At 41.5% G+C, this 12,371-nt stretch overlaps 1 protein-coding gene across 1 annotated transcript in view; it reads right to left on the bottom strand.

Annotated features, from left to right (window-relative positions):
* The window catches only part of arhgap15 (Rho GTPase activating protein 15), a 576,367-nt gene that overhangs the window by 413,975 nt on the left and 150,021 nt on the right, over positions 1-12,371 (bottom strand). Inside the window, exon 7 of the mRNA XM_067987193.1 lies at positions 9,490-9,579. Coding sequence (XP_067843294.1) covers positions 9,490-9,579 — 90 coding nt within the window. The remainder of the gene's footprint in view (positions 1-9,489; positions 9,580-12,371) is intronic.

The following is a 12,371-nucleotide window of genomic DNA, read 5'->3' on the forward strand; positions in this document are numbered from 1 at the left end:
TAGGAGGCTCTGCATGTCATGGAAAGATATGTGTGCCTATGTCTATAGATGTGGGTATGCAAGTACTGATGGGTAGGCACAGAGTACCCATGTTCTTTTTTTATTCATTCATGGGATGTGGGCATCGCTAGCAATTAAATTTAAAAATCCGGAATTAAAATACTGGTATCAGTAATAGTGGCCATGAAACCACCGATTGACGTAAAAACCCATCATACCTTTCAGCCAACGTCCCACTCTTCCATCACCATCCCTGGGTATGTCCTGTCCCTCTGGCAGGACAGACTAACCAGAGATGGCGGTACAGTGATATACAGTTAGGAGGGAGTGGCCCTGGGGGTCCTCAACATCGACTCTAGACCCCACGAAATCTCATGGCATCAGGTCAAACATGGACAAGGAAACCTCCTGCTGATTACCACCAACTGCCCTCCCTCAGCTGATGAATCAGTCCTCCTCCATGTTGAACACCACTTGGAGGAAGCACTGAGGGTAGCAAGGGCACAGAATCTACGCTGGGTGAGGGACTTCAATGTCCATCACCAAGAGTGGCTCGGTAACACCACTACTGACCGAGCTGGCCGAATCCTGAAGAACACAGCTGCCAGACTGGGCCTGTGGCAGGTGGTGAGCGAACCAACACGAGGGAAAAACTTACTTGACCTCGTCCTCACCAATCTACCTGTCGCAAATGCATCTGTCCATGACAGTATTGGTCGGAGTGACCATTGCACAGTCCTTGTGGAGACGAAGTCCCGTCTTCGCACTGAGGACACCATCCAACGTGTTGTGTGGCACTACCACCGTGCTAAATGGGGTAGATTCAGAACAGATCAAGCAGCTCAAAACTGGGCATCCATGAGGCGCTGTGGACCATCAGCAGCAGCAGAATTGTATTCCAGCACAATCTGTAACCTCATGGCCCGGCATATTCCTCACTCTACCATTACCAACAAGCCAGGGGATCAACCCTGGTTCAATGAGGAGTGTAGAAGAGCATGCCAGGAGCAGTACCAGGTGTACCTAAAAATGAGGTGCCAACCTGGTGAAGCTACAACTCAGGACTATATGCATGCTAAACAGCAGAAGCAACATGCTATAGACAGAGCTAAGCAATTCCACAACCAACGGATCAGATCAAAGCTCTGCAGTCCTGCCACATCCAGTCGTGAATGGTGGTGGACAATTAAACAACTAACGGGAAGAGGAGGCTCTGCAAACATCCCCATCCTCAATGATGGCGGAGTCCAGCACGTGAGTGCAAAAGACAAGGCTGAAGCGTTTGCAACCATCTTCAGCCAGAAGTTCCGAGTGGATGATCCATCTCGGCCTCCTCCCAATATCCCCACCATCACAGAAGCCAGTCTTCAGCCAATTCGATTCACTCCATGTGATATCAAGAAACAGCTGAGTGCACTGGATACAGCAAAGGCTATGGGCCCTGACAACACCCCGGCTGTAGTGCTGAAGACTTGTGCTCCAGAACTAGCCGCGCCTCGAGCCAAGCTGTTCCAGTACAGCTACAACACTGGCATCCACCCGACAATGTGGAAAATTGCCCAGGTATATCCTCTCCACAAAAAGCAGGACAAATCCAATCCGGCCAATTACCGCCCCATCAGTCGACTCTCAATCATCAGCAAAGTGATGGAAGGTGTCATCGACAGTGCTATCAAGCGGCACTTACTCACCAATAACCTGCTCACCGATGCTCAGTTTGGGTTCCGCCAGGACCACTCGGCTCCAGACCTTATTACAGCCATGGACAAAAGAGCTGAATTACAGAGGTGAGGTGAGAGTGACTGCCCTTGACATCAAGGCAGCATTTGACCAAGTGTGGCACCAAGGAGCCCCAGTAAAATTGAAGTCAATGGGAATCAGGGGGAAAACTATCCAGTGGCTGGAGTCATACCTAGCACAAAGGAAGATGGTAGTGGTTGTTGGAGGCCAATCATCTCAGCCTCAAGGCAGTGTCCTAGGCCCAACCATCTTCAGCTGCTTCATCAATGACCTTCCCTCCATCATAAGGTCAGAAATGGGGATGTTCGCTGATGATTGCACAGTGTTCAGTTCCATTCGCAACCCCTCAGATAATGAAGCAGTCCGTGCTCACATGCAGCAAGACCTGGACAACATCCAGGCTTGGGCTTATAAGTGGCAAGTAACATTTGCGCCAGACAAGTGCCAGGCAATGACCATCTCCAACAAGAGAAGTCTAACCATCTCTCCATGACATTCAACGGCATTGCCATCGCTGAATCCCCCACCATCAACATCCTGGGGGTCACCATTGACCAGAAACTTAACTGGACCGGCCACATAAATACTGTGGCTACAAGAGCAGGTCAGAGGCTAGGTATTCTGCAGCGAGTGACTCCCCTCCTGACTCCCCAAAGCCTTTCCACCATCTACAAGGCACAAGTCAGGAGTGTGATGGAATACTCTCCACTTGCCCGGATGAGTGCAGCTCCAACAGCACTCAAGAAGCTCGACACCATCCAGGACAAAGCAGCCCGCTTGATTGGCACCCCATCCACCACCCTAAACATTCACTCCCTTCACCACCGACGCACTGTGGCTGAAGAGTGTACCATCCACAGGATGCACTGCAGCAACTTGCAAAGGCTTCTTTGACAGCGCCTCCCAAACCCGCGATCTCTACCACCTAGAAGGACAAGAGCAGCAGGCACATGGGAACAACACCACCTGCACGTTCCCCTCCAAGTCACACACCATCCCGACTTGGAAATATATCGCTGTTCCTTCGTCGTCGCTGGTGCAAAATCCAGGAACTCCCTTCCTAACGGCACTGTGGGAGAACCTTCATCACACGGACTGCAGTGGTTCACAAAGGCGCCTCACCACCACCTTCTCAAGGACAATTAGGGATGGCCAATAAATGCCGGCCTCGCCAGCGACGCCCACATCCCATGAACGAATAAAAAAAGTCCTGGGGCATCCCTCTGTTGCTCCTCCTCTAGTTCAACAGCTAGTATAGTTACAGGAAGATTCCCATTGGGAAACTCAATGTGCCCACTATACTCTAGTAGGATGAAAAAGGCATCACAGCAAATGCCACAAGGCCAGATGAAAAGCCAAGTAGAAAGACAGAGAAAATAAAACATAAAAATGATGCAGAAATAACCTTTTTAGTAACAATTTCCTTGCTGCACTCTTTATATAGACTTCTGCATTCTCCTATCACCGAGCAATCTTGGACATCCATATTCTATAGGCTAGATGATGGAATAATGCAAATGAGGTAGAAATGACAATAAAAATAGCATGCACGATACCATTGTGGTATTCTCACCTAATTTGTTTACAGGTGCACAAAAATGGGCAGGTGCTTCCTCCACTCAGTGAATATGATGGTGGAAAATGAGGAGAGCACAAAAGTGAACAGAGATCTGGCATAATGGACCTCAGCCCCACATTGCAATTGGTTCGCTCAATTTGCACATTCAAATCGTTTGAACCCAATCAGAAAATCCATACTTACAGATGTTCAATCTATAAGGTACATTGGTGTACCCATGTACTGTAACACTAACCTTAGTGGGGAGGGGGCCGCATAGAGAAACTCTTTGGGGCCATAATATAAATGTTTTCTTCTGTTCAACAACTCCATTATCATTGTATCGTACAATTTATTGCATTGAAGTTAATGAAAACATATAAATTGACAGTGCAGAATGCCAAAAACCTTGGGGTACCCTACTCTGAAAGGAGTGGAAATCCAGGGCTACTTAGTTAATCTTGTTTTTGTTCAAAATACCATTAGAACATATTACTCCTGCCTGCCATTAATCTTCAAGTCAGGTCTCACTCCCTGCTGGGCTCCTTTTGGTGACAGAGAATGCTCCGAAGTGACTCCATTGCAAACAGCAGTTAATGCAACTTCTAAATGGCCTGAAGGCTGCTCTGTGGCCTGCTTAACCGAGAAACCACACTACAGGCTGGGAAATCTGCATACCTAGCCAGTGGCATGGTTTCACAGGATTAGAGCACTCTGGAGTGGCTCTCAGATCAGGTTGAGTCATCACCCCCTTCCCCAAGTCCATGACTTTTCCCATAATTGATACCACTATGGCAATCTTGCAGGGAACATACCCCTACTCAAGAGTCTCCATGTCAGCAATAAATTTGATGATTTAAAAAAAAATCACATTTTTTTCTGGACAAAAAGTACTTCCCTTATATTTTCCTTCTTTAAGCTTTATAATTACATTTTTGAATCATATTTTATGGTACTACTTTAATTACATTTTGATAAGGGTTATTGTATTCAATGTGTGAGAATCATCAAAACTGTTGTCATCAGAATTTTATAAAAAAAACTTTGAACATTTCTTTAATTTCACTAAATTTCTCAGCTGATCTTTACTCCTTTTGAGAAGCAAAATTGTATCCATTTTTTATGGTTCTTTTAGTTTATTCCAAGGACACCATGAACTAGAGGGATTTTCTCATTAGCACAGAATCATTCTGTATTTCTTAAAATCCATCACTGAAAAATCATTTTTGTTACTATTTGTAAGGTTAAAAAAAGTTTAAAGGGGAAGTCGTCTCAGCAGGTTTACGCCTGTAATCAACCCCCCCTCCCCCCATTACCAATCACCAGTGAATGTGGACATTGTACGTATAGGGTTAGATGTAGTAGGATGGGGGGAGGCTCATGTGGAGCATAAACATCGGTACAGACCAGTTGGGCCGAATGGCCTGTTTCTGTGTTGTAAATTCAATGAATGAAATGGTGAATCCACGAAGACACCACATTTGTTTGGAGCTCCGTCAAGTGAGTATGTTAAAAATTTCAACATTACATAAATACTTAACAAAACCAATTGAAGTATGGACTCCTTTTCCTTGGGATCGCCTCCATTTGGAGTGACAAATTGTAAATGGGACACCCCTGAACACGGCACAATGCAACAAGGTAAAAATGGGATTTCTGCTTAATTCTGTGCATTAGGATATATCTGTGAGTCAGGTGTGGTTTAAATGTGAATTTTTATTGCCAAGATGTGCACTTTGATCTTTGGGAGTAGGGATGGTCCTTGCTAAAAACTACTACCCCATTTAAAACATTGTAGTCATACAAATAAGCATCACTTAATGTCCACTGCCAGCCAGTTGCAATATTTCAGCAATAATGACTCATCAGAACCTGTGTCATATTTATTGTTGTTCTTATTTAATCTTGGATTAAGCCGCTTTTCATGTTGAGACTTAATGAGATTTCTGAAATTACATCAACTAAACTACTTACCATTTCTAATTGATCTTTCTGTAGCAACAAAATGTTACGTTACACTGTTAAATTCTGGAGCTATCTCAAATTATCATCTGAGATGACAGCTTAGTTCCTCAAAAGAAAATTGTCTAAGTATGTAGCATGAGAGCTGTATAGCCCCACAACCTTCATTCTAATCACATTATTTAAAATAAAGAACTGATGGGGAAAAAAAAGATGAACGATTGAGTTGCACGATAATAAGTATTTCTGTTATATTCATGGATCGATGAACCTGCCTCTCTCTGGTCATTATAAAAAAGATTAACTTTCCATGTAGTACAGATGAGACAATGGTTCATATTCTAAACTTTCACACCTGTGCTAATTGCATTTAGTCGTACCTCCTTGCTTTCTCAAGTCCATAGCCTTCCACTGATTTATTCAATTGAAAGTGCCTATATTGATGAATTATCTGACAGAAAGGACCACATTTTAAATAAACTGCTTCTTCTCTTTGTGCTGCATTCTTAATAGCTTTGCACTGCAAAGTTTTGTATTTTCATATAAATATTTAGGTTAGGTTGTGATGGGACCTCCAACCACTTCTGTGTAACAGCCAAGGTAGTGAGGAATGTAGGGAGAATGGCTACCTTGGGGTAGAGAATTCTGGGCTATTCCCCACCATTTCAAAAAATGCAAAAGCTTCTTCAAAAACAAAATGTAAGTATTTTAAGCACTTATCCTCAATAGGGACAGAGATCAAAAGGTGTTGATGTTTCTTTTTTTACTGGCGTAATGTTGTGTTTATAGAAACAAATCTTTGTTAACAATGGTGCTGGCAGAAAACATCTGTTTTAAAAAAAAAAGGATGAGGAACTTTTGTAAAGATCTGCATTTTAATCATCATTCTGCCTGAATTTAAATGACCTATGCCTTCCCCCCATTGAAGTGTGGAAAGCATAAACTTCGAGCACAAATGTTCAACAAAGTACACAACATTTCAAAATGTTTTGTGATGCTATGAAGCTGAATGGGTGACACTGTACAAAATGCAAAGGCTATTCGTTTTCATCACTAAAAATATGAGCTAGGCACCATGAACCCCCTCTGTTGGCTATGAATCCTATATCCTCAGTGTAAAACTTATCTGGCATTCAGTCAGCATAGACATAATCAATCGACCCAAAAATAAAATGTGTTCTGAGATTGATGGCTTCACTTCAGGAAAATAAAAGGACACCTTTGTCTGAATTGTTTCCCATCAAGCATGACTCCTGTCAAACAAGCAGGGAAAGCAGTGAAAAGCCATGGAGAAGACTGTGACCTATTTGCCCAGCTTCCCCTCGGAAGGAGAATGTGTGGAGGTGCACAGTTACAATAAGGATAAAAACAGAGAAAGATAAAGTAAAACATGTGTAAAAATAATCAATTTTTTGTACACTCTTTGTCAGTGTAAAGCGTGTTGCAAATTGCATGTAGAATTTTAAATATATTTTGAGAATAGTATGGATGCACACTAAACAGCACTATAAGGATATGTTCACAAATTCCCCCAGAAGAAAGCAGTTTGAAATGCAGCTAATATTAAAATTTGGTCCTTGTCCTTCATTCTACAATTTTACCAAGTAGTAAATTTAAATCTACTGTCCCAGCAGTCCTTTTCCACACTGAAACTCAAATCAGTAGTAATCATCCCACAGATGGAATTAAGAAAATTGACACCCTTCAGCAAAATAGCACTTGATTTTAAAGTGAATCCTGGCTCGACAACATCATTTGAAACATTTTGTAAATGATAGGTTTACATAACCTCTTTTTTTTTGCCAGCAGCACAACCAAGATATGCTGCATCAGCTTTTAATGGGAAAAAATAAATACATTGCAACGTAAGAAAATGCAGCACAATTTTAAATGTAAAATCTATTCTGATCACGAACCCAAAAAATGACTTCAAAGCTCCATTTAAAATGTGAAAAGGTGCAGGAATTTCAGAACATTAGAAGCAAGCCACCACACACACACATACACACAAAAATGATGCATGATAAATGAATGTAAGGCCGTGGCACTTTTCTGAAGCACTTAACCCCCTGCTGTTGATTGACATTATTGTCCACCTTCAAGATGGTTTTATTTAGTCATTACATACACTGTTATGTTGATGACACTTTGGATTATTTGGGCTTATAGAGTAATCCTTTCCAATCCTCATCGCCTCAAGTTTCAGACCAAATAACGAGCATTGAACTACCATCTAACACTGAAAACATTTTAAGCATGTCAGTTAGCCAGAAAACCCGTGTTATTTGAGGAAAAAAAATTGTCCGTCCTTCGCAAAGCTGATGCAACCTGTTTTAATGTAAAATAAACTTCTCACAGCCAGTCTCATTAGATAATCATTGGCTGGAATCTTGGAACATGTGCGTACTTAGCCACAGGCAGCAGTGCAAATAAACAGTGCGGTCACCAACATTTGGACTAGGATCTTGTGTAAGCATTTTAGAAAAGTAGTTTTTATTAAACTCTTCAGACTTGAGATGGCAGAAGAGACTATCAAAATGTATATATCTACAAAATGAAGTACTGAGTGGTTTTATAAATAGGCTGCATATAAATGTGATTGAAGTTGGATGGAGGAGAAGAAAAACCCTTTCACATTGAGCTCCAAAGATCTCTCAACATTTCTGAAGGATATAGTTAATGGATAAGCATGAAACAGATTTCTTGCAAAAAAAAATTCAAACACAAAGTAATTTAACCCAATAGAAGACTGTGAAGTGTATATGATGAAAGATAGTGACAATTGAAGAGAATTATAAACTGTGAAATAATTATACCACTACAGAGGTTTATTCCTGGTGGCTTATTTTTGACCTGTACTACTTTTCCTCAATAATTGACCTTTTTGTATGATCTTGCATGTGCTATTTCAGCCAACTATATCAAAGTTTTAAAGACATTGGAAACACTCCGTAGGTCAGTCAACATCTGTGGAGAGAACAGGAAAGTTAATGTTTCTAAGTGTGGACCCTTTGTTTGAATATCTTAATGAAGGGTCCACATCTAAAATGTTAGCTTGTCTGTTCTCTCCAAATGGGCAAAGAAATTTCATATGAAAACCTTAATGTGCTCCTTACTAATATCACACAGGGCAATTTCAACCCTATTGTGTTTACACAAACATTACTGAAATCTTACTGAACAATTTTGCATTGGCAATGATGACCTTAAATTAAGCAGTTGGCTGATTAATCATCTACAGAACAGCTGTAACCATGGATAAGAATGGAAAAGAAAAAGGCAAGGAGGGGTGGATTTTACCATCCAGGTGGCTGACTGGCAGAACACTGGGGCTGGCCGCTCAATACCTGCGGCAGGAGGTTGGGTCCATCTTGAGGGCCGGGCCTCATTAGCATACTTCTGACAAGCTGCACACCCTGAGTGGAGATCCCGCAGTTGCTAGCCGGCTCTGGGCTGGCGCAATATCAGACGGCCTGGAGGCCAATCCGGCCAACAGAAAGATTGGTCCGGGGGGAGATGCGATCGTGGAGGGGGAAAGAGCCCGAGACGGCAGTAACCCATGTTATTCTTGTGGACCCTGGAGGAGCACTTTGGCTCCTCCTGGTCCTACAAAAATCATTTTGACACTTACGTTCTCAGGGTCTTTTCCTCTTGCCTGCCTGGTTTTATTAAGCTGACTGGCCATGGCACACACTCATCCCAGTAGGCCCATGTACATCATTGGACCCACATTTGCATGTATTCATGAGGCTCTAGCTGGATTCAGGTGGATACCTTGACCACCCATGAAAACTGGAGAGGCAATAGAGCAGCGGGCGGAAAGCAAGTGGGAATGGGGGGTAGTACGTCCACCGCTGCGATTTTAACTCCACCGCTGCTCCGTTTCCACTGGGCAAAGGGAGTTAATATCAGCTCATCATTGTCCTTTTAATATCTATGGATTATACTAGCCAAGTATGGGATAGCAACATGGCCTAATGTTGTTAGAAAGGGCTTTTCAAGCCAGATTTTTGCTAGGGAACTGCAATGTGTATAGTGCACTTGGGTTCCTGTATTTAGGCACAATTGTTTCTCCCCAGTGAGTTTTATTTGGTTTCTTATATTCTTCATTTTCAAAATATGTTAGCAGTTTAGCTAAAGCTTTGGTACTAAACAGCTTGCACCCACACAAGGATTAATAGGATGAAGTGACCGTAAAGTTAATCATGCAACCAAGAAAAATATCCTACCTGAAGCACATTCTTTCTGCTGGATTTGTCTTTTGCCCACTCAATCTGAGCACCACACAGGTCCACGCTTTCTGGCTTACAGCCTGTTTTCTGTACAGAGATGGGGGGGCGGAAAAGATGTAATCACCAAATCTCAAAACTGTGTAATGAGGACACATATTGAAAAATGTGAAGATTATTCAAAATGGAAAAGAACTGTTTTGACAGGTTAAATGGAAATTGAGTTCAGTATTTAATAGCACACTCCAGTGCCAGTGGTTGTATAAGATAAGACATTTCACATCAAGAATTTTAATTCTAGACAGATAAAGCAACATAATTTATTTCTGTCTCATATTGGAATGATTTTTTAAAACAAAATCATTGTCAACAACATCACTTGATCATCATAATTTTAAAAATCTGTACTTTAAACACATACACTTGTTTTTGGTGACATTTTGAGCTCATCGAGATTATGGATGTCAGTGCTGGGGATTAGAATATTTTATTTGCTATCGTTACCCAGCACCAACATCAGATACTCTCAAGTCAGTTAAAGCAGGTAGCTGCAGGGTAAAGCACCCTCTGCTCTGCCTCAGCAATGTGTCAACTCAAAACAAGGAATAGCACCCTCTACTGCCTCTCTCAATTTTTTCATGTTCACCACAATTCTTCACTGTGACCTCTCTGAGTGAGGCTGACAGTTTAGTGATCATGTATTGGTAGTTTGGTGCCCTGTGGGCCTGCCACCACTAGTGAGAATAAACCAACTGATTTCACTTAGTGACCTGACAGCTGAAGGAGAATGGGGCCTTTTTTTAACATGCTATCATTCTGGGGCACTATGGAACCCAAGTCCCAGACAGCTGTTTACCCACTACGTCACTCAGTCCCCCTTTTCCTATTCCTTATTCTAACCCAACGGCTTTTCGTTAACATCCACAATATAAAGTAGAATCAGGGAAAAGTACAGAATGGCGGAAAATCTCTTAGGTCATAGTGTATGCAGAGTAACAAAAACAATAATGCTATTACCTTTTCAGTGTAGAAATGATACTTTAAAGGGTTAAAGGAAATTGTGAAACCACTTCATAATTAAAGTGCTTTATAAATAATTTTTCTTTGTTCATAGCCCAAAAACAGACTGGTGGCAGCCAGCCATGGTGCCTGAGGTCCTTGCCAAATGCATCCTGTGTGCTTAGTCCCCAACCAATTTCTGTGGATGCTGGACTGAGGAGTTCCAGAAAATCTCACACTGTACATGGAAAGCATGGCACAATTATCATCTACCACAGCCTGGATGCACACCATATGAGGACTCTGCTGTAGTGCATTTTATTTTCTGCCATGTGTTTCAAGTCCTCTAGCACCATCATCTGACCTCCATCCTATGTACAAGTCATTAAAGACCAAAAATCACTAAATCTGCACCTTTTCTTCATTGCCCAGTTTCAGGAATTAGTATAATGTTTAGTGACTGCGTCTCACCAGTAATCTGGTACAGTCTACTTCTGGTCTTCTTGAAGAAATAAGGTTTTGAAGGTAGTCACACATAATAACAGGTTTTATTTTTCTCTTTTAAGTATAGAAAGGAAAAGCCAGCTTTAAAAAAACTGCTAAATTATAAGCAATACTTTGATTTCTGGAACCCAGCTCTTTATCACGGTTCCAGATTATTCTTTACCTTCTGTTGTAAAAGAACTTCTCATCTTACCTCTGATTAGTTGCTGAGTAGCAGGTACTATACAAATCACTTATCCCCTCCCCACTCACTGCACATGAGTCTATCTGATTTTTAGAGAAGTGTTCTATTTATCTGGAGCTGAAGGTGCAAACATATTTTGCAAAGCTAATCCTTCTGTGTAAAGACCTTTAAAGAGTGTTATTGCAGGAGCATACTTGGTCCAAAACAGAATTGTGATTGCAATATACTGATACAAAGGTGTTGGACCAACAACCTATTTGGGAAGGGTGGATAATAAAGCACTTTGCGACATCCTCGAGTTGTGAAAGGCTCTATATAAATGCAAGTCTTTCTTTCTTTATTGAATTTCAGAGTCAGAGCCAGAAGCTGTTGGGTTCAAATAATGCAGGGCTCAATCAGCCTTTCATCCTTCTGACAAGTCTAAAAGTGAACACCAACTTACGGGGAGAAAAGAGAAATATGGGGATTGAGCAGTGGTTGCCACAGTGTTATAATATCCCCCAGCTGTTCAGCAATAAAATGACAAACAGAACCACATTCAAAAGGCATCCCACGCATAATAGAGATTGACCTTCTGTGGGTAATCAAACCCATTCATCAACATGGATAGTTCCCTCAAAATAGTATCAAAAGGTGCACAGTGGAGAAACACATTCGTAGTCCAAAACAAGTGGAAAAAAAGTTTATAGTTTCTCTCTATAGTGATGCAATGATCATAGCGGTCACAATTTAAAAAAAAATTGGTTCCCCTTAGCCCAGCATGTTGCAAGATGTATAATGTAAACAGAGCCCCTGGTAGCAATAGGAATGACATGCCCATATACAATTTCCTTAAATCTTTACACCAGACACCCAGTTATGCAAAAGGATTTCAAAGTGCCAGCTTTAGATGTAGATGTAGATGCCAGGAATATTGACTGCATATCCAAATATGTGGATGAAAAGCCAATCTTTAAGAACTGGGCTCTTAGCCTACTTAGCTGTCAATCATAGTTACTAACAAAACAGCTGAAAAAGGGATGGCAGATAGCTCAGCTTACATTAATATCTTGGTTTTTATATATAGCCACACATATATACACACCTAGGAGTATGCAAAACTTAGTGGATAGTAAGTCTTGTGATCACAGTTGGTATTTAGTCCAGTTATCTACATTAGGCTAATTGTAAATAATTATATCTCCTGTGACTTTAA

The sequence above is a fragment of the Heptranchias perlo genome, chromosome 7 (assembly GCF_035084215.1).
Source record: "Heptranchias perlo isolate sHepPer1 chromosome 7, sHepPer1.hap1, whole genome shotgun sequence".
Taxonomy (NCBI): Eukaryota; Metazoa; Chordata; class Chondrichthyes; order Hexanchiformes; family Hexanchidae; genus Heptranchias; species Heptranchias perlo.